This window comes from Raphanus sativus, chromosome 6 (genome assembly GCF_000801105.2).
Source record: "Raphanus sativus cultivar WK10039 chromosome 6, ASM80110v3, whole genome shotgun sequence".
Taxonomy (NCBI): Eukaryota; Viridiplantae; Streptophyta; class Magnoliopsida; order Brassicales; family Brassicaceae; genus Raphanus; species Raphanus sativus.
Window position 1 is genome coordinate 51898004 of NC_079516.1, and position 14105 is coordinate 51912108.

A 14105-nucleotide genomic window follows, 5' to 3' on the forward strand; every position below is an offset into this window, starting at 1 on the left:
GATCATCAATTACTGTATGTGTTATTATATCATTAGCAGAAGCTCTCTTTTACAACTATGATTTTATACATTTATCTTCTCAAGTTGCTGCTGTCTGTATTTCTATTATGCAGATAGTTCTAAAACATTCTTGCTGTCTGCCCTGTTTTCATTTTTAGTTTGCAGAATGAAACATATTCTAAAGCAAGAGGATATACCCATATAGTAACAGTCCCTTGCAGCTTGAGGCTAATTTCTTACACATATAAACCCTTCTAAATCTACTGAACAAAACCAGAACGGTCTTTGATATCTTCACTCAAGGAGATGAACAATTGCCATTATAGCAACCATGCAAATCTCATCCCTCCTTGCTCTTAGAGCTGCTTTAAACCCTGTTTTGCAATGAAGAACAGAGTTGCTAAAGAAGCATTGACAATGAAATAAAAAAAATATTAAACCTAACGTCAATCATAGCATTACCTTGAACCCCTATATCCAACAGCGAAGTAGCAAGTGACGTAGCAGACGATCTCACAAAACATACTGCTCTATTCCAAACCGTTTCCTGCAAAGTAAATAAATTAAATCACATGACAAGTTTTAATGAATGAAAAATAGTTTTAACTACATCATTTGACTCACAGGAAAAATCGCCTGATAAGACATTTTGAGAGAAATGTCATATTTTTCTCTTGCTTCGCTGGACAGGTGATCTCTCAGAAGATGAAGTGAAAGGAATTTCCCACAGTCATAGTTAGGACACATCATAACGAGTCCCCCCTCAAGAATTGGAGACTCGATGAGACCTAAAAAAATTAGAAAAAAAAACGTTTAAGAACATTATTTCAATGCAGAATCAAATTTAAATGCAGACTCAAGTAACCTGCAAAGCATTGGCCACAGAGATGGTGACCACATCCCAGATTCTTTGACAGTGTGAAGGCATTGCACCTACTGCACGTACGCTATATGTTACCAACGATCAAATAGTTAGATTAAATAGGCATCTTTGTCAAATTCGACCTAAGTGTTTGGTGAAGATGTTAAATAACCGAAGTTCATAAACCACATACCGTGCTCGAGGTAAATGATGGTGGTCTTACGAAACGGCTTGCGATGGATGCGTACTCGTCAGATAGCAAAAACTCCCCATTGAATTTCTTCTCATCCCAATCATACAAAACTAGGAGAATGGTTGCTCTATCCTTGGAGACTCTGATTCTGTTCACCAACCTATTAATAGTGGCATGCGGCTCAGGTTCTACTTCCTCCTCCATGCTAAACCCTAGAACTACACGAGCCCTTATCTTTCTCAGTTTCTCTGCTCTTCAACAAAATGCATAAAAATCAAGGAAAAAGACTAATCTTTTCTTAACCTAACTGAAGTCTTCTTGATACCGATAAAGAAACTTTGATTATTCTCACGAGAAAAGCAAAAGAGAAAATCCAGAAACAGGTATTTGTTTCTTAACCTAACTGAAGTCTCGTTGGATACCTTCTTAAACAAGATACATACATAAGAGAAGCCATGAGAAACAGAGGAAACAAGTACTCATCTCTTAACCTAACCGAAGTCAATACGAAAGAGAATCCATTAAACAGAGGAAAAATGGATCTTTCCCACAAGAAATTGGATAAAAAATGCAGAAGTTTATCTTACCCAAACTTGAGTCACGATCTCCTCTCTCTCTCGATTGCTCTGAACCTTAAACAAAAAACAGAGGAAAAAGAAACTTTGGATGATTCTCCCGAGAAAACGAAGAGAGAAAATGCAGAAACAAGTACTCTTTTCTTAACCTAACTTTAAGTTTCTTTCTACCTTGAATAGATACTTAAGAGAATCGATGAAACAGAGTAGAATTTTGGATCTTATGTGAGAGAATCGATGAAACAGAGTAAAACTGGATCTTTTTCACCAGAAATTGAATAAAAAGTGAAGAAACTTTCGTACCCGAGTCAACTTATATCTCAGACCTCTTTCTGTTAGGATATGAGCTCGTAAAGAGAAAAGAGAGGGAGGGAGATTGTAGAAAGAGTTTTAAACCCTTCTATTTTTCTTTTCTGCATTATACCTGAAATTTTTATTTATACTTTTTTTTTTTGCAAATAGTTTTTATTTATACTTCTTTTATTTAATACAATAAAATAGTAAAATATATTATTAAGATAGATCGTACGGAATGATTTTGGAATGTATTACATAAAAAAAATTCTACATAAACTAAACATAAGATTATTATATGTCTAGTAATGTAAAAAATGAACAGTAACTGAAGTTGTTACGTTAATGTATATTTGCATGCATGGAATACATATAATCGTAGCGACTTTCAGTCAAAACCAGGCCCGGCTCACTATACTTGTGGGCCCTGTACAAATTATAACTTCATAATTTGGACCTAAATTATAACTTCACTATATAAACTGTTTTAAGAAGAACCAATTGCTCCAATGCCCTTATATTTCATTGTGTAATCTTTAATAAGCTCGGTTTTTCTTTTAATTTTGTATGGCAAACGGAAAATCATAAAATTAAACTGGAAACATGAATATTTTTTACTTGATTTATAGAATTTGATAAAAATATTTCAAAAATCAAAAAACGAATTTTTCAAAATTTCACGAAAATCATCAAAATATAATTAAAAACGATTTTAATTTTTTTTTTTCCAAATTTGAAATGTATAGAATATAAATCTTTGCCCATGGGTTCACTAATCCATAGAGAGAGTTAGGGTTTAGTTTTGATGAGAGAGGAGGATTTGATTTGAGATTTTGGGTTTTTGATTAAAAATAAATTATGAAATAAGGGTATAAGAACTCTACCGAACCCAAAGAAGATTGGCTCTAGAGAAATAGGGGCAGGGAAGCTCATTGTCCTTTTAAGAACACAACTAGTTCTGACCCGCCCTCGTATATTGTTTGTTTTATATTTTTTTAGTAATTTAATTTTTATATTTGTTTTTAATTATATTTGTGTTTTCTTATAATCATATTTGTATAAAATATTTTTCTTAAATGATTAATAAAATGTTTTAATAATTGTATTAAAATAGTTAGATTACACCTATAACAATACGTTATTCCTAATTTAATAGAATAGATTTTAGTATAATAAAATAATTTTATTATAATAGAGTAATATAGGTTAATCATATGCATTTGGTAGAAACCAAAAGAAGGAATACTGTAATTATTAATATACATAACCGTCTCCTATATGAGAAAACATATGTATGAGGAACTATTGTCCTTGTTCAAAATGTAATATCTATTTTTTTTCAAAATAATAAACAATTATTATATTTACAAATGGGCTTGTGAAAAGTTATCCATCATATAGAAACACTATCGTGTTTAAAAACATGGACAATTAGATTAGGGGCTTAACCGCATAGTGGTTAGAAGCATTTGATTAAGCAAATTATTAATCTAAAGTACAGTCATACCATTTGTTTTATATTTAAATAAATGACATAAAGTCATACAATTTGTTTTATATTTAAATAAATGACATAAATAAAGATATACAATTTTTTTCTAGATTCTTACCCGGGCGGATATATATATTTTGTTTTACATATTTTTTACAAATTTAATTTTCAGAGTTGTATCTTTCTTTATAATCATATTTTTTTTATAATCATAGTGTAAAATATATTTTTAAAAAAATTATTAAAAAGATGGTTTCACCTATTTACCGGAAACCCAAACATTTTAAATATATATACTATACATTTGTGTCATAGTCATTTCACACATTAATTTTGTACTTTATTCGCAAATAGTTATTAATTTTTAATTACAAATTATAGTTATAATTTTGTTTAGTAATCAAATAGTAATTAAATAGATAAAATTATATATGTTTTCATTAAACTTTCATAATTTGATTTCATATATAATGATAATAACGTTAATATTACACATACACGAAACAAAAAATATTACAAATATTTTTTCATGCAATTAAAAATGGATTTTGTAAATATTATTAAAGATATAAATTAGACATAATATTAATGTAATTTGTCACTACATATATTTTTTTATAAATTAGATCTGTGCCATATTATTACATAACAAATAGGAGTAAAGAAAAAAATATAAAATATATTTACCCTTTTGTATAAAGAAAATCATGTACTTGATATTATTGTTTTGGGATAAGCATTGAAGTTTCTACAATTATGGAGTAACACATAAATATATATATCACGTTATATGTTTAGATGCAGTTTTAATAACCCACCTCTGAAAGCCTTTAGTCAAAAAATAACCCACGTTCCACGTAATATTCTATACAGTTACAAAACAATAATGGTTACATTAAACATATATCAATATTTAGAAGGTGTTATTTTGATGCAGTTATGAAATAATTGTTGGACTTAACCTATATCAATATGTCACACTTCAATTTTAATAGTATTGATAAAACAGATTTTGCAGACAGGGCCCTAAATTTTAGATAAATGACTTAAATTTAACTAAAAATTAGCAAAAGGTAAATTTCGACCTCGTGCAATTGCACTGCTGGCACATGCCAACCAAACTTTACACTTTTCTTGTGTGTTTCTCATTCGGCTCTCGTTAGTCAGAATCCGTATCGATTTCTGAAGATTGAGACTAGAAATCATTAAATGACGCACGAAAATTTTTATTTGGCATGTAAAGTGAAAGGCAAAACTGAGTTATATTGACCAAATGAGACTAATTAAGCTCACTGGAAAAAGTAAGATTAAGCACACTGAGCTTAGAATGTAATCTCACAAGTGAAAGTCATTGCATCCATACAATGAAACAGATAATGTTAGAAAAAAAGAAAGACGATTAGTTACCATACTTGTGAGATTTTTGTTTCAAGCTAATATATGTAAACAAGTATAAACAAAACCTGAAGCATGGTATTTGTGTACGAGTTTATAAGCAAGGGGGGCAAAGAAATCCACTAACATCAATTTAAATTCCTAAAACTCGTAGAGACTGAACAAGGCACTGCTAGAGAACGAAGACAGATATAACCAACTATAACTAGACTGGCAAACGCAAGATCTGGGATCCAAAAACTGCTCCATTTAAAAATCTTGGAACCTTGCTCCGGAAACAATCTGCATCTAGATGTTTTGACTGACTCTGACTGTAGTGGCACCAAATTCTCGAGGTAAGGAGATATAACACATATATCCGACGAGAGACAGCGAATCTCGCCTGACTCTGTATAATATTTGAACAACCTCTTGTGATTGTCACAAAAGACAACATTCCCTAACTCACAAACTGTCAACGGCGTGAACCAAGTTAAATCCAGTGGGCTGATCTTTAGAGCGGCTAAACTTATGGAATAAGTTTTGCTCCATCCTTCTTTATCCATACTCCATATCTTTAGTTTCCAACCAGGATGCCCACCTGTCGCTTTGGCTATGGCTAGACGGTCATCAAGATTTAGTATCTGGATTCTGAACCACGTGACCGGAGTATCTGGAACCGACACGTAGTGGAACTCTTGTGTGTGAAGATTCAAGGCTAGTATTCGGTAGTCCTGATCAACCGTTAACCAGTAGATTGACCCATTCACACAAACTGACTTTCTTACCACCTCGACCTGGCAAGGAGGTGGACTTAGTGTTCGCCATTCACCAGTTGCAACGTCAAGAAGCTCACATTCGTCGTCTTCTTCCACAGGATGAAAACACATCCTCACCACTTTATACAACCCCGTAACTTCGTCTCTACCAAATCCCATTGCCCTATATCCCGGAAATAAAGCCATCCCTGCTCCTGCAACTTTTCAACTTTTTCAGACAATTGACTCCATATCTTCAAAAACAAAAAAAAAAAACAAAAAAAAAAGACATATTTTACCTCTCACGCTATCAGTGTCTAAGGTCGATGATACTGTATCATCTAGTCGGGAAGGGAATCTCAGGAGTTGGCCGGTGAGGGGGTTCACAACGATGATCCAATCCTGTTCCGGGAAGCAGAGCAAACCGTCGCAGCTCAACGACGGTCGTCCTGCTGCATCTTTGTCGCTGTGCAGATAAACTATCTCTTCATTGTCTACGAAAGGACTCGTTCGGTTGCTATCGTAAGCAGCAAGGATTTTCCAATGTCTCTGAGTATTATTCATACGCCTTTCCAAGAAACTTTTCGATTCCAGGATTGTTCTCCATTGTTTTGATACCGTTCTGAACTTGAGGATCGATTTCGAAGGCAATCGAATGAAAATTTCTTCCAGAAGATCGGGAATTATGTAGAACATATTAGGGGGTTTTTCATCTTCCACCATCTTGGTACTGCCTTTCTTTTGACAAAACGTTTCTCCAACAACCAACATATATATATATACTAGGTGATTTTCCCGTGCTCATGCACGGGTATAAATTTTTATAAAGTAAATGCATTATAATAATTTATTAATATATTGTTTTAAAATTTTAGTTATTCTGATATTTTATATTGTAATCAATATGTATGGTTTAATTTAAATAAAACTATGTTATTTTAATTAGACCTATAATTTTGGATATATAATATCACAACGGTTTGATTATTATTTGGATATATTAGCTAAGATTGAATTTTTCAATTCAACTAAGATATTTTTGTTATACAGATTAAAATTTTGTTATTTTCATGTAATTTGATTCTTGTCTTATATCTGTATATATATTTTGTAAGATCATGTATAATTTAATATATGTTATTTTTAGAATCAAATAGTAAAAATGAACTAAAGTATTGATCAGTTTAAAGTTACATAAATAATTATAACAATGATAGTTAATTGTAATAGTTGGTTACTATATTTGTAATATTATTTGAGAATTTCATATTTATTTAGTAATATGTTGAGTCGTTCAATAATTTATATGTATTAAATATTAGTATAAATGAAATTATATTATTTTATTTAATGTTTGACTTTGTATAAAAAAATTGGATTGGTCTTGTTACTCATTGTGGGTATATTGTTACTCATTTGTGGGTATACTGTGTTACTTATATTCCGTCAAATTCAAATATAATTTTCTAATCTAATTCAACCATATCAAATTATAGGACTTAATAATTTGGTGTATGTTAATTTTCAAAAATAAATTATAAAACAAAGTGATGATAGATACAATTGCATTAAAACATAATGATACATTCTAAAAAAGAAGATCAATTCTTTATTTTAATATTAAGATTATTTTTCTAAACTTTCCTTTTTATAAAATCACATTATATATAAAAAATATTTTCGCTTTAAGTTTTATAAATATTTTCTTTATCATATATGTTATTTTGAAATATAAAAGGGAGCATAAAAATATTAAATCAAATTTTATTCATCAAAGATATCTTAGTTTATGTTATTAAATTGTTTTGTAATAATTTTATAAATAGATTGATTTAAATAAATTTTTTAATACTTTTAAAATATATATTATGTTGTTTAAGATTATTTTTAAAAGGAAAGATTATTTATTTACTTTAAAATCAAGATTATTTTGTAAACTTTCCTTATTATGAATTACACTATATATAAAAGATATTTTCGTTTAATTTATAAATTTTCTTTATTTTCTTTATAAAAAAAGGAAACCTAAATAAAAAAGAAAATAAAACAAATATTTAATACTGATAATTAGATAAATTTGATTTATTAAGGGTATCATTGTAATCAATCACCGTGAGTATTAACGTGAGAGCGACACATAAGAAACTGACTTCTCAAATAATATTATAGAGATATATATATATATATATATCTCATCGAGACCAGGCATGGCCATCCGGTTTGGTCGGTTTAGGAAAAGTCTTGCCAAATTAAAAAAAAATATATTTGTTTCGAAGAATCTGGTCAGTTACTTAATTAGCAAATACTAAAAGGATTTATACTATAATCTTGGACATAAACAGAAACAGAGTTTTTGATCTTTCTCTGCACACAAGAATGGGGGAAGAAGAAGAGAGCCCTAACTCTATGTCCATACTTCCCGAGCTACTGGAAGAAATATTCATACGACTACCGTTGAAATCAATCCTCAAATTCAGAACCGTATCAAAACAATGTAAATCACTCCTGGAGTCGAGGAGGTTCTCAGAGAAACGTATGAGTCTTCAAAAGAATAGGAGAATCCTAGCCGCTTACAATTGCGACTGCGGCGACCGTCCGCGTCTCCTCCCTGAGTCACGTTTCGAAGGAGACGAAGAAATCGTGTATCTTCACTGCCACGCCTCACGACCCTCGTTGAGCTGCGACGGTTTGCTCTGCTTCCCAGAACAGGATTGGATCATCGTTTTGAACCCTTCGACCAGACAGCTCCGGAGATTCTCTTCCGGCTTGAACCATAAGTACAGATTTGGATTTGGTAATAATCTCTAATTCCACATTACAAAAAAAAAAGGTTTGGAATAATAAAAATCAAAACTCTTTTTAAGGATTATGGTCGAGCTTCTTGCCGGGAAACTGGGCGATGGGGTTCGGTAGAGACAAGGTTACGGGAAGCTTTAAAGTAGTGAGGTTGTGTTTTTCTTATTGGGAAATTGGGAAAGAGGAACCTGTGGTGGAATGTGGTGTTCTTGATGTTCAAACTGGTGTATGGAGTAAACTGAGTCCACCTCGTGACGTGGTCAATCCAGGAAGCAAATCTGTCTGTGTGAATGGATCCATCTACTGGTTACACATTGATGGGAAATGCAAATTAATTTCATTGGATCTTCATAAACAAGAGTTCAACAGAATCCCATTTCCGGCTACTGCCCGGGCCACGAAGGAAACGCTGATAGTGAACCTTGAAGAGTGTCTAGCGTATGTCAATACGAGTAAATGGCCTGAATGGAGACTAGATATATGGAGCATGGATAATACAGATCAAAAACGATGGAGCAAGACTTTTTCCATACGTTTAGAACTTAAAGTTGTTGCCTGGAGAAGGAATAAAAGGTGGTTCACGCCAGTGTCGGTTTCTAAGAAAGGGCATCTTGTCTTCTGCGACAATCAGAAGAAGTTGTTTAAGTATTATCCATGGACAAATGAGATTCGTTGTCTCTCCCTGGACACTTGTGTTATATCTCCATACGTGGAGAATTTGTTCTCACTTCCTTTGAAACCGAGCCATCCGTATCCTCATGTAAGTGTGGAAACAAGGATGTCTAGATGCCGCTTGTTTTCCAAGGAGTCGAGTTCATGGATATACAAAGCTTTGCAACGTAATGAATTTAGGATCCTAGAGATTGTGTTCACGTCTCTAGTAGTAGCTGGTTATATATGCTCACCTCGAAAGTAGGAATCACTCGTCTTATGTCCAGCAACTACTATTATTAGTTTGATGTTTATTTTGCTTGCTTGTTTCTCCTCTCTTTTGAATAACATTTAAACCAATGTAAGTGGATTTATATTCTCTCTTCCCTTCTATACAAGCACATACGATGTTTCAAATTTTCTACTTGTTACGGATTATTCCCTAGGAGCAGTACCTTATACCACTATCAAAACTATGGTTTAGCATAAGGGAATGTTTCACTTTGTTCTCAGTGGCAGGAGGAGATTGTTTCTTCTTCGGATGGATATGCACAGACTCATATGTCTTCAATTATGGATTGAAATGTTCTTAAGCATTGTAAAATCAAGTAAAGCATAGTGTTTATTAGTCTACTGAACGGCGTCCTCCTCTTTATCACTTGAAAGGTAAACACAAAGGCGTGGAAGACTCTCAAAGCTATTTTTTCTATAATAAATTTCTCCTCTATTCGTTTGACAGTTGTTAGCAATGCAATAATAGCTATTTCTTATTTATGACTTTCTTAATGTATGATTAAGAAAAACAATACGGAGAAGATTATGATTAACTGGAAAGGATTATGAGAGTATAATATAAAACGAGGATTCGTAAAGAACATTTGAAACCTACAAATTAAAACATTATGCTTCAATGATAAAATCAATGTATTGCAATCCTAAAAATTATTTATTGTCATCATCCTCATTAATCTGTGTTTCTTCCACTACTTCCATATCTATTACATACACATATTCAAACTCAATCTACCACTAATAATGTGTTTAACAACTATGATTATCAACAAATACATTATATATATTTCCGCTAAATCAATAGTAAATATATCGTAATAACTACAAAATTAGGACAATTTTTAAATAAAACTAAAACATGTAGATATATATATATATATTCGTGAAATTTTTTATTTGTGACGTCTATCTCTCTAAAAACAGTTGTAACATCAATAATATCAAGCATTCAAATACTTTCATCAGTGCGTTTTATATGAATATTTATGAGTTAAAAATTAAATAGAAAATGAAAAAAAAATCGGAGGATGAGAAAAAAGATTTTGAAAATTTTAAAGCATTTTCTTCATATTTTGTCAACATTTTGGCTAATACTATTTTAATATAATATTTGGAAGCAAGAAACTTGTAGGATTAACCTATGCAGTGGCTTAAAAACTCATTACAAATAAATCCTAGGATATATGGACTTGCTAAATTATACTACTATTTATCAATTAAATTTTGTAAGGTAACTGTTATTATTGTTTTAAGATGAGATATTATGATGATTTTTTTTTTTTTTAATTATCCACTATTTATCATATGTAAAATGTGTCTTTGTGCTATAGATGGATCGAGAAGAGCCTGGAGACACACTAAACAAGAGCCACTAGTTATCAATTATCAGTTAAGCTTATAACACGTGTACCTACACTGTATTAAACAAGAAAATTGCGCCGGTAAATTATTACATTTGTTATTTTGTCTTGTAGTCATAGCCGTGTAAACTCCAGATCATAATTCTGTCTATTTCTTCTTCGTGAGCTTTGTCGATTCAGCAATTTCATTTTGAAAAGCGTTGTGCTCTTTGTAGATTGTGAGCAAACCGGTAGCAAACAAGAGAGAGTATAATTTGGAAGATGACACTGACGATCCATTCAGCACCAGGGAGCTCAGGGTACTTAGATATGTACCCAGAGAGAAGGATGTCTTATTTTGGCAATCCTTACATTCTCGGTTTGACTCTCACCGCCGGCATCGGTGGTCTACTCTTCGGCTATGACACAGGTCTCTCTCTGTTTTTCTTGTCAGATTTGAGTTCTTTTCTGACCTATTCTTGAAAGTTTTTTACTTTGAATTGAAACTGGAATCCTCTATGTCTCACTGGAGTGGTATGATTTATGTTTAGGACTATCTCATTGAACTTAGTTGTGTCTCTTTGCTCATTTTGAAAGGTGTTATCTCTGGTGCCCTTTTGTACATTAAAGATGATTTCCAAGTTGTTAAACAGAGCAGTTTCTTACAGGTATATATATATGTTTGTTGCTTTATATCTTTATAGCTTTCAGTGAAAGAATGTGATCCTTTTTTTTGTAGGAAACTATTGTAAGTATGGCTTTAGTTGGTGCCATGATCGGTGCTGCGTCAGGAGGTTGGATCAATGACTACTACGGTCGTAAAAAGGCGACTTTGTTTGCTGATGTAGTCTTTGCAGCTGGAGCTATCGTTATGGCTGTTGCTCCTGATCCATATGTTTTGATCGCCGGTCGTTTCTTGGTTGGTTTAGGAGTTGGTGTTGCTTCTGTGACTGCACCGGTGTATATAGCTGAAGCATCTCCATCTGAAGTGAGAGGTGGACTTGTGAGCACCAATGTGTTGATGATCACTGGTGGACAGTTTCTTTCTTACCTCGTTAACTCTGCTTTTACACAGGTTAGTAACTTAGACTTATTGATAGATCTCAAAAATCCACTCATAAATTAGGGTTAGGGTTCGATATTTGAAGATAAAAGGAAGCGTGTGATTGTGAGTAAAATCGAATACACGTTTCATGAGACTATTTGTTGACAGGTTCCAGGAACATGGAGATGGATGCTTGGGGTTTCAGGTGTTCCTGCTGTTGTTCAGTTCGGTCTAATGCTGTTCATGCCAGAGTCCCCTAGATGGCTTTACATGAAGAACCGTAAAGAGGAAGCAATCCAAGTGCTCTCGAAAATGTATGGCATCTCTAGGTTAGAGGACGAGATTAATCATCTTTCCGCAGCTGAAGAAGAAGAGAAGCTACAGAAAGACACTATCAGCTACTTGGATGTCTTTAGATCCAAAGAAATGAGGCTCGCATTTTTCGCAGGAGCAGGACTCCAGGTAACGTAAACGTCAAGTTTAGCTGTCTTGTTTGAGAAATCTAAAGGGACTTTATTAAATGTCCGCAGGCATTTCAGCAATTCACTGGGATCAATACTGTTATGTACTATAGCCCTACGATAGTGCAGATGGCTGGTTTTAGTTCAAACCAGCTCGCTCTGTTACTCTCTCTCATCGTTGCTGCAATGAACGCTGCTGGAACGGTGGTGGGGATCTACTTCATCGATCATTGTGGACGGAAGAAGCTTGCTCTCTCGAGTTTATGCGGTGTCATTGTATCTCTCATTATCCTCTCAGTCTCGTTCTTGAAACAATCTGATGTATCTACTGATGGAGGGATCTACGGTTGGCTCGCTGTGCTTGGCTTAGCTCTGTACATTGCGTTCTTTGCACCGGGAATGGGACCGGTTCCGTGGACGGTGAACTCGGAGATATATCCACAACAGTACCGAGGCATATGCGGAGGCATGTCTGCGACGGTTAACTGGATTAGCAACTTGATTGTGGCACAAACATTCTTGTCAATAGCAGAAGCTGCTGGTACAGGAGTTACTTTCTTGATTTTGGCGGGAATCGCGGTTCTTGCGGTTGTCTTTGTGATTGTGTTCGTCCCCGAGACTCAGGGGCTGACGTTTTCTGAAGTTGAGCAGATTTGGAAAGAGAGAGCTTGGGGTAGTAGCAGAGATAGCAACAACATGGAGGGGTTACTCGAGCAAGGGTCTCGGTCTTAAGTGCTACATGCTCATACATGGTGGTATCACACAGTCTCCAGAGTAAACCAAGATCGGTTCCGGTTTAGCTCAGTGATATGTAATGCGATACTTGAATTGGTATAGTATGTTAGGAACTGTGTTTGTTATTATATACGTTTAGGGTCCACTTTGGATTCCAGTCTTTTCTGTGTCTTATGTTCTAGAGATTTCTTGTCTATAACTCCCTGTATGATGCATGTGTTTATGGTCAAAAGGTCTAAGCATAGAGAATAGGGCATTGAATACATGAATGTTGAATCACAAACATAAGACTTTTCATAAGAACTGTTCTATATATCTAACTTCACAACATTAATAGATTTGAGGAAAACATTAGCATTTAATGTATTTGGACACGGCAATAAAACTAAGAACATCAAAGGGCCACCGTAATGTATGATTGGATATTGTTTGATGTATTACGTATCCTGTGTGTTGTCTTATGTGTCACTATACAATGTAGGTTTGTGATTTGGCAATTCAACACTTTATTACTTTAATCATCAGTCTTCAAACTTTTTTTCTTCTTTTTGTACTTATCTGATATTGATATATAATTATATACTAACTCTATCCTCTTTTCGATATGGTTTATCTAGACTTCAATGAGCTCCACTATACTTTTGATGTACATGTTCTACGATATAAATACTTTATCAGTAAAAGCTGAACGTCATCATTTCTTTATAGGGGACACTTTATAAAGTTAAGACTATAGCATCGATGTCGTCCCCGTGATCTTGAACATGTAAAAGAATAGTATGTATGTGGTAAATGGACAAATGAGATTGATAATGATGGAGAACATGAAGGTCGTGAAGACCAGACCAGAGAGAAGAGAGTGGGTGTGAAAATGTGGTGCTGGTTAGTTGAGCTGAAAAGGGAAAAATGGGGACACGTGAGTTGTTGGGTCTCTTCTTGTCTTTTATTTTGTTTTGATGGGTCCCTTTTAAAGGTCCTCGCCCTTTCATTTCTTATCGTAAATGTCCACGTGGCACCTCTCCTGCCTTGTAACTCACGTTCACATGTGTGTGAGATTCTCTTTCTCTTCCATTTTCTACATTTATAATCCTCACCCATTCACATGCGTTTGTTTTGTTCTTTCCATCAACAATACAATTTCTGAATAACAACCTTTTTAAGACAAAAGTTACAATTACTTGTTTCTTTTACATTAGTATACGAAACATATATTATTTGATAGTTTGTTGATCCAAATA

The 14105-nt window shown here is 33.5% G+C and overlaps 4 protein-coding genes across 6 annotated transcripts; 2 read left to right on the forward strand and 2 right to left on the reverse strand.

The window, feature by feature from the left end:
* Window positions 1-11: 11 nt before the first annotated feature.
* On the reverse strand, window positions 12-2026 carry LOC108807426 (probable E3 ubiquitin-protein ligase ARI5). 2 transcript variants are annotated; one of them, XM_056988052.1, is made up of 7 exons: window positions 1934-2026; window positions 1643-1687; window positions 1056-1273; window positions 866-947; window positions 625-788; window positions 463-547; window positions 12-374 (listed from the first exon to the last, which is right to left on the reverse strand). In XM_056988052.1, exons 3-7 carry the CDS (start codon window positions 1257-1259, stop codon window positions 295-297), a joined length of 615 nt encoding a protein of 204 aa, XP_056844032.1. In that variant the 5' UTR covers window positions 1260-1273; window positions 1643-1687; window positions 1934-2026; the 3' UTR covers window positions 12-294. The 2 variants fall into 2 exon arrangements, with proteins under 2 accessions (XP_056844032.1, XP_018435217.1); XM_018579715.2 differs by lacking the exon at window positions 1934-2026 and adding an exon at window positions 1802-1933.
* A 2870-nt stretch (window positions 2027-4896) lies between these two features.
* On the reverse strand, window positions 4897-6280 carry LOC108808832 (F-box/LRR-repeat protein At2g43260-like). 2 transcript variants are annotated; one of them, XM_056987904.1, is made up of 2 exons: window positions 5848-6280; window positions 4897-5763 (listed from the first exon to the last, which is right to left on the reverse strand). In XM_056987904.1, exons 1-2 carry the CDS (start codon window positions 6269-6271, stop codon window positions 4940-4942), a joined length of 1248 nt encoding a protein of 415 aa, XP_056843884.1. In that variant the 5' UTR covers window positions 6272-6280; the 3' UTR covers window positions 4897-4939. The 2 variants fall into 2 exon arrangements, with proteins under 2 accessions (XP_056843884.1, XP_056843883.1); XM_056987903.1 differs by having other exon boundaries at window positions 4897-5769.
* Window positions 6281-7889: 1609 nt separating this feature from the next.
* On the forward strand, window positions 7890-9412 carry LOC108809945 (F-box/LRR-repeat protein At2g43260-like). Its single transcript, XM_018582076.2, has 2 exons — window positions 7890-8342; window positions 8413-9412. Exons 1-2 carry the CDS (start codon window positions 7925-7927, stop codon window positions 9258-9260), a joined length of 1266 nt encoding a protein of 421 aa, XP_018437578.1. The 5' UTR covers window positions 7890-7924; the 3' UTR covers window positions 9261-9412.
* Window positions 9413-10747: 1335 nt separating this feature from the next.
* Window positions 10748-13027, forward strand: LOC108805797 (inositol transporter 1). The gene is made up of 5 exons (XM_018577741.2): window positions 10748-11056; window positions 11224-11294; window positions 11366-11701; window positions 11840-12133; window positions 12202-13027. The coding sequence occupies exons 1-5, from the start codon at window positions 10909-10911 to the stop codon at window positions 12862-12864; spliced, it is 1512 nt and encodes a 503-aa protein (XP_018433243.1). The 5' UTR covers window positions 10748-10908; the 3' UTR covers window positions 12865-13027.
* Window positions 13028-14105: the final 1078 nt, after the last annotated feature.